The sequence below is a fragment of the Panicum virgatum genome, chromosome 1K (genome assembly GCF_016808335.1).
Source record: "Panicum virgatum strain AP13 chromosome 1K, P.virgatum_v5, whole genome shotgun sequence".
In the NCBI taxonomy this organism is placed as follows: Eukaryota; Viridiplantae; Streptophyta; class Magnoliopsida; order Poales; family Poaceae; genus Panicum; species Panicum virgatum.
The window spans coordinates 7,720,283-7,728,386 of NC_053136.1; the positions used below are offsets into that span (position 1 = coordinate 7,720,283).

General features: G+C 45.4%; 1 protein-coding gene and 1 long non-coding RNA gene across 2 annotated transcripts; one reads left to right on the plus strand and one right to left on the minus strand.

Moving 5' to 3' along the window:
• The first annotated feature begins 306 nt into the window (after positions 1–306).
• On the plus strand, positions 307–596 carry LOC120648604. The gene is made up of 2 exons (XR_005665014.1): positions 307–370; positions 457–596. It is a non-coding gene; the product is annotated as an uncharacterized LOC120648604 (long non-coding RNA).
• A 3,189-nt stretch (positions 597–3,785) lies between these two features.
• On the minus strand, positions 3,786–8,104 carry LOC120652161. The gene is made up of 3 exons (XM_039929898.1): positions 7,865–8,104; positions 7,549–7,770; positions 3,786–4,013 (listed from the first exon to the last, which is right to left on the minus strand). The coding sequence occupies exons 1-3, from the start codon at positions 8,102–8,104 to the stop codon at positions 3,786–3,788; spliced, it is 690 nt and encodes a 229-aa protein (XP_039785832.1).

Below are 8,104 nucleotides of genomic sequence, written 5' to 3' on the forward strand. Positions count from 1 at the left end.
TTGCGAGGACCGTCGCAACTGCCGCAGCGGCCGATACCTCTTGCGAGATGCCCGATGATTCGACCGGTACCGGACAGGTAATACTTTATGTTATGCACAATGACATTTATTTTTCAATTCATATGTTCAAAATGATAAGACACTAATACTTTATGTTATACACTTTTATAGGTATTGGATGCGCGTGCAGGCGGGTGCCCACAAAAGGAAGCCCAACGGCATCCTGGGAACCCTATGCAGGGAGCTCTTCCCTGGGATGGTGATGCATGCCGGGATCCTAGAGCCGGCATACATCGCCATCCCAAATGCAGAAGATCGGGAAGGGAGGTCCTTCGGCAACAAGGCGAGACGGGTGGTGGGAGAATTCTGGGTAAGTCGTCGCACTATATTGGTGAATAGTTACCATATATTTGAAACTCTTTGAATATTGACTGCAATTATCGAGTCTATATCCAGGATTTCTACAGGTGCGAGCCAGGATATGAGGCCATAGCGGCTCAGGTGGCTGACACAGCATGTCGCAAACTAGTGAAGGACATGCACTACGAGGCGCGTGTTCAGGCCGTAATTACCTACTGCGCCGATGTGGAAAAAAGGAAGGTCGGCAAGGACGTAGCAAGAAATATGTTCCTCATGCGGGAACAATACTTGAGGGTAAATGACGGAATCACTACTCATTTGTTTTGAATTTCATTTTCGGAAATGTCATCCACTTTGCTTCCATTATGTGTAGGTGCCTCAGAACTGGTGCGCCGGCAAGGGCGCGTGCTGGGAAATGATGGTGGACATGTGGCTTAGCGAGGAGTGGATTCAGCGGCACAACTTATGCCGGGACGCCGCTTGTTGATGCAAGGTGCGCCACACCATCAAGGCAACCGAGGCCTTCCCGAGTACAGGGATGTTTGGGTAAGTCATTACACTTTTTGGTACTTTCAAACTCTAAATTTTGCATTCTCACTAATCATTGTATTCTTTCGCTTTGCTTGCAGTCGGAGTCACATGAAGACCAGGAATGCAACGACTTCCAGGCATACTGTATGGCACATAAGGGCAGGGCGACGTCCGACGTCTCCTACAACCCGGCGGATCCACCCGAGGCGTACAACAACCCGAGCGTCCACACGCGCATCACTGAGTACACGGAGATGGAAAAGGCGCTCCATGGGGACACATGGGATCCGGCCACCCAGCCCCTTTCTGGAGAAGCCATCATGAAGGCAGGAGGAGGGAAGAAGCACGGCAGTTACTGGATCGCCAACAGCCTTGTCGACACAGCCAGTACGCCGACTCTCTCCCAGCTTCGGGCAAGGACCACCGACTCGACCCCACCAATACGCTCACGGCCTGAGACTTCAGTGGCCAGCGTGCGTGCAATCCAGGTTATTTCTGCTCCATTTGTCGTTCGTTGCTTTTAGTTATCTTTTGTTCGCATTGTAACATTTGGGTGAAATCTTATAGGCCCGGATGGACGAAGAGACGAAGAGGCGGGAGGAGATCGAGGCGAGGCTGGAGGAGGAGCGGATGCTAAGGCAGGAGCAAGGGCGCAGGTGGCAGGAAGAGTAGATGCAGGAGCGGCAGAGGATGGAGCAGGCGCTTCTTGCTAAGCGACAGGCCGCGCAACAACAGATGCAGACCATGTTCTCATACCTCCAAGGCCTTGGCGCGATAATCAACTATCAACCGCCGCCAATGATGCCCTAGCCTCCACCACCGCTGCCACCGCTAGGCCTTCCTTCTATCTTTCCTCCATCTGGCGCTACAGGCACTCCTGTGAGTATGATATATAGATTTACTTTGCTTGCACATACATATTCAAATTTTGAGATACTTTATGTCAATATATCATGTGCTATATCTGAAAGAACATCTAGACTCACTTAGTGGTTGGTTGATTAATGACATATGCTTTAATAAGAATGATTAGAAGGTATCACAGCTGATATATACATGAGCTAAGTCAATGATATGAAAGTTGAAAAGCGGCTATTCATTTAATATTTTATCTTTTCAAATTGAGTTTAGAAATGTCATACTATCAAGAGGGACATGAACTCTTACAATTTTCTCAAGATGTAATCCTATGTCAATTTTTTTTGCAGAATCAATCGATTGGGGGTCAAATGAGCCTCCGAATGAGCATTCACTGGCACCGGCAGCGTCGCAGTGGCCACCTAGCTGATTTAGAGTTGTTTATGATATTTGTTCTACAGACTTGTTGTTGTTGGACTAGACTTGTTTAATTAGTTGGACTTGTGCTTGTTAAACGTTACACTTATGGCATCGATGTTGGACTTATGCTATTTGTGATATTCGTGCGACGTAGCGTGAGATATTTGTGTTATTATGTGATATTTGTGATGGATGTGCCTTATATATACTATATTGCTTGTCTGGAATGTATATATATGCTTTCTTTGTGATGATGAATGTGGTTATTACATAAAAAACAGAAAAAATACAAAAAAACAGCAAGCTTTGCCGAGTGTTTTTAGCCTGACACTCGGCAAAGCAACCATTTTTCTATTTACTGGAAAACAGATTTGCCGAGTGTAATTAGCTAGGCACTCGGCGAAGTTTGAAACTTCGCCGAGTGCCAGACGCGTGGCACTCGGCAAAGATCCAAACTTCGCCGAGTACCACGCGTCTGGCACTCGGCAAAGTTTCAAAGTTCGCCGAGTGCTGCAGATCTGGCACTCGGCGAACTTTGGATCTTTGCCGAGTGCCACGAGTCCGGCACTCGGCAAAGTTCCCCTCCCCGTCCTGTCCCGTTCGTCCCGTTCGGCCGTCCCGTTTCATTGTTTTTTGCCGAGTGCGGCGTGGCACACGGCAAACGTTTGCCGAGTGCCCGAGAAAAAGCACTCAGCATAGTCGGCTTCGCCGGTAGAAGAAAGGCCGTGTGCACTTCGCCGAGTGCTACACTCGGCGACTTCTTTACCGAGTGTTTTCTTGCCTTTGCCGAGTGTCTCTGGCACTCGGCAAAGTAGGCGAGTCCGGTAGTGTAAGGTACGGTACTAGTACTTGATGTAACTTGTAAAAGGCATGCGTTTTGACGCAACGGATTGGACATGGCTCGATCGTGTGAAACCAGCAGCTGTAATCTTTTACCTCTTCTGAAACATTATGATAGGAGTGAGGCTAATAATATATAACTACATGTACTTATCTCATTAACCTTAGCAAATCCATGGGTCAAATTAAAGCATCACGCACGTGCAAGCATGATCCATCAAGTTACAAGCAAGTACATCAAGGACGCCGACACAATGCAAGGTCGTCACACTGATCAGAAACATGTACAACTTCCAAAACAAACCTGAGGCGGCGGCGCTCCATGCCGAGCTAGAGAGGGATTGCAATTCATGCCTTAATTACCTTCTTTTCTCTTCATTTCAGGCTCAACATCTAATCTGCGCTGTGCCTCAGTGCAGCCTTCTTTTCTATCTAATATTAATCATCCACATAGGGTTGTTGTCGATCTGATGCAGCAAACAATACTCGCACCAAAATTATTAAATATCAAGAAACAAAACAACGACACATATATAATACTAGAAAAATCAAGATGTCAAACTTAACAAAACCAAACAGATATTCAAGCAAACAATTTAAACAGGTCTACATGTTCGATTCCCAGTTTCATCATCATTTTATTTCATGCAGGTTTTTGGTCCATGGCCCCAGTGTGCAGGGCCTTTCTATCGAGAACTCCCCCCTTGCTGGACGACAAGCGACCTGCTTATTGATTCTTCCGGAGTAGCTTACAGTTTGGTCCTGGTCTTGCCCTTCTACCCAGACCGGCGTCCTCTAGCAGTAACCTGCCTAGGCGACCCTGGTGAAGTTCCGAGCTTCCGAGACTTGGTTGGAAGCAGAAATGTGTCGTCATCGTCTGATGATTCTGTTTCTGTTTCTATTTCTGTTTCTGATTCTGACTCTGACTCTTCTCCGGAGCTGTCGCCTCTTGGATCGACAGCAAATGTTATGTTGAAATCAAGCAGGTCCTCTATTCCATTAGCCTAGCAAAAAAAAAAAGAAAAAAAGAAAAATTAAAACCAAAGGCAGCAGCAACAGCAAGCATATGTATGTCATGTGTAGCATCATACATATATATATATATATATATATATATATATATATATATATATATATAGATAAAACACAAGTACTCAGAAGATTGAAAAGAAGTATACAGTATACAAAGAAAAGGTGCCAAGTTATAACTTGTAATGATTCACATGCAGTCAGCTATGTTAACTAGTAGAATTCAGTGGAGTGCGGTAAAATATGCTTAGAGAAGGATACAGTCATTATTATCAAATGTTGTGGGTTCACTAAAATGTTACGCACTAAGAAATGTATCAGGTGGCCTGCTGGGTAATTTACTTGCGGTGAAATTTAAGGATTAACAGACATGCCCATTCTTGCTCACCTATTTTTCTTTCGGTATATATGGGGGCAGGGAGGGAGCAGGGGCTAAGTCCCCCTCATTCCCACCTTCGAGGCACTTGAATTTCTACCAAAAAGTTCAAATTCAAGCAAAATAAAAAAAAACTTACTACTGTTGCCCCCCTGAACAAAGGAAAAAAATAATAATTCCCAGCCCTGCTGCCCCTATATGAACCCTATCTAACTTGTCCTTGTTGTATAATTGTACTAGAACCCTATCTATCCTTGTTCTTATAATTGAACTATAGTTCCTACTACTCAAGAAATATGCTCATTGAGGGAAAATGGATTGATCTTGATCTAATAACAGCTTCGAAATGACATAGGAATAACATAAGTACACACTCAAATATCTAATAAAAAAGTACTTCTATTTTAAAATATGCTGGATCTCCGTCCAGCTTGTATGTAACAGCTGGTCACAGATATCCATCAGTAATAAATTTTGTGAATTTCCAACTTAAGGAAAGTGTTCTGCATAAGTTATGATGTGAATTTACCCAACAGTTCACAAAAAGAACCTTTGTAGCATTTTGAATGTACGTATAGCCAAGCAACAATTTTAAAAGAAAAACACCCAGAGACATTAAAGATGCAAAAGTTATATTTAAGCCCCAATTAACTATTGGACCCAGAACTATGATAGGAGGGTGTGCAGAAGTCCTTTTGCTCTGGTCCTTTTTTACTTACTTCCATTTTCTTATTGCTACAACTGGATCTACTCATATTCATCAACGTCCATTTTTCTTCTCTTCTCAAAAAGAGTTCTGGAGTGTTTCTAGAAAAAAACTTGTTTAGAAGGAGTTTGCCAAAAACATGTTTGCATAAGTGTTATAGAGATTTTTTTGTGGATATTTATTTGAAGAAGTTCTCCAAAAAAAATAAAGTAGAATTTTCATTTCTAATGAAAAATCTCCCTAGAAAAGTTCCTTTGCAAAATTCTCATAAAAAGGTATAAAAAAGTTTTTTGAAAATTGTACTGACAAGTTCTTGGATTTTTTTTTGGGAAAAGATGGCAAAAGTTTTGCTGCTAGTATTATAAAAACAAAAAAACAAAAACAAGTGGCGACCCATTCTTTTAGCAAAACTAGACCCAAATACCACTGGGGGTGTACCACACTTTCCCAAACAACTTCGGTACGATGACTGAACCAACTAGCTAATCTATGAATCTGCTTGCTTGGGCAATAATAAACTTTGAGACAACTTAGTCGAAGCATTACCGAACTAACAACTCACCAATTCACTCTAAATTGCATCACATATTGCCACTAATTAACCATCTAAGAACTTGCACTTCCACTCACTCCGGAAAACACAAACACATACAAAGCACAACTAACCACTAATTAAGAAGACACCTTCAAAATTAATGAAAAAGGGGACTAAATCAGTCAGAGTTGCCGAGCTTGTTGGACAATGCACTCAAATAGCTTCAACTTCCAACAGAGGCCATCAGCTTGCTCCAGGTCGGTGCTTAGGATGCTATCGCCGGACGAAGACCTCAAGATGACACCACATGCACCACAAGGGTGCTTCTCCCAATAAGATGCCTCCAAGGAGAACATTGACATCCAATCATATCAACCTTGTGTGACCGCAGCCCTGCTGTGTTATGAAGAAATCCGCCATGGCATGAGCCATGGTGAGGTGGGGATCGGAGGATACTGTGACAATGCCTCCAGAAAGCTAGGAAGTGGTGCCCATAGGTGCCATTGTTGTCGGAAGAGCACTTTGCCTCCACTGCCCACCCCAATCAAAACTAGAAGTACGTAGTCACTACCATCTTTGTTGATTGTGCCCCATATCCGAGATATCACCAAGCGACCGAATTCCCCCTATTGAATCTATGGGAGTAGCAAGAGAGATCCATTAAAGGGAGGAGCGAGGACCATATCGGAGGCCAGAAGGTGAGTTCTTGTGATAGTGGACCAACAGCAGGTATCTGTTCCAGGACCAGTGTTGCCGCCAACCTACTACCACCACCAAAATAACAGTCGTGGGCTCCACACACACTTTGGCAGCCGGAAGGATCAAGCTTGTGCATCTTTGTCCACTGTGGGAACTAGAGATGAGGCCAACGCTGCCTGCTCCTAGCCACTTTGAGATAGCCAAGTGAGCCCAACCTGCTCGTGCATGAACCAAGATAGTGAAACTAGGGGAGGTGGTGGGCCCATGTGAATGGCGCATGCTCATCTATGCGCACAATAGTAATAGTTGATGCCTACTATTGCAATGCTGCGCCGGTAGATGATGTGTTCTCCACCGGAAGATCTGGGGGAAACCATAACCAAAAAGCAGATCCAACCATCCACAACGACGATCTATCGTCCAAGCCATTGGGAAGGAGGGAGGGGAAAGGGGGGCCATGGAGGAGAGATAGGGGAAGACAAAAGAGGAAAAAGGGGTTGGAAGATGCAACGGCCGTTGTTTGAGCATTCACTAGTGGTCGTCATTATCCATGACCTATTGGAAGTGGCGGCGGTGGCCGCATGTGTGGTCGGGTGGGGTGGCCTAGGAAATAGCGGCTGTGTCATCCTATGTTATCGCGTGGAGATGATGCACTGGAAGAGGCTAGCTCAATATGGTTGTCGGGCTTGATCGGGAAAGTTGTGCGAAAAATGATATCTAGATAACCTTCTAAAAGTAGAAAGTCACGGAAAGAAACAACAACAAAAGCAAAAAATAATGATTTGTCGTCGAAGATCGTGCTCGCCACCGTGGCATGTGTGGGGAATGCCTTGGAGAGTGTGTTCTGCAGTAGCTGGACTTTGCAATAATTTTGAACTCCCAATCATGGACTATAAGCAAGAGACATTGATTGATGCTAATAACCATGGCTGGTTAATTACCCTATAATAATGTCCCCATATAGCTATAGCTACTGTAGAACCGCCATTTCATAGTAAAATATAGCACGGTAGTTTTTCAGAAACATGTAACATGTAGATATCGCACTAGCTCACCGCGATACATGCATATTTGGCACTATTACGCGTTTACGTTCCAATCCCCAACCAGGCCCGCGTAACAATTAACAACCTGCTCATCAGCTATACATAAAATCTGATCGGACCACAGAGGAAGCGGGCGAGATTTGATCACCTTGCATCCAAGCGAACAGAAGAGGCAGTCTGCGTCGTTGAGCCCCCGATTGCATTCCATACACTTGTTTGCGGCAGGCTTCTTCGCCTTCCCTGAGAGAGCCCGCTTATCAAGGAAAACTCCCGGCTCCCCGTTTATCATGTACGTCTGCACGTAGGATACGTTGAGCAGGCGTCGCAGGTCGGCCACCTTCACAAGGCAGTGCGACGAAGACCTCCGGATCTGCAGCGCCCCGCCCACAGAGCACACGTCAGACATAGGTCACCTCGAAATGAAACTAACAAGAGCTTTGCCATGGAGACAGTACTGCGCGTACCTGGATGATTTCGTGGCCTGCGTGGTCGGCGAGGCACCCGGAGCAGAGGGCGCCGCCGTCGTCGCAGCTGGTGCAGAAGTAATTGCAGGAGCCGGCGCTCCTGGTCGAGCGGCCTAAGGCGCCCGCGTGCAGCGAGCACGGCTCGAAGAATTTTTTTGTCTCCCGAAGCCGACGCAGCCACGCCGGCGGGCGGCGCTGCGCGTCCAGAAGCGCCATCTTCTTCAGGCCGCCCATGCCCAT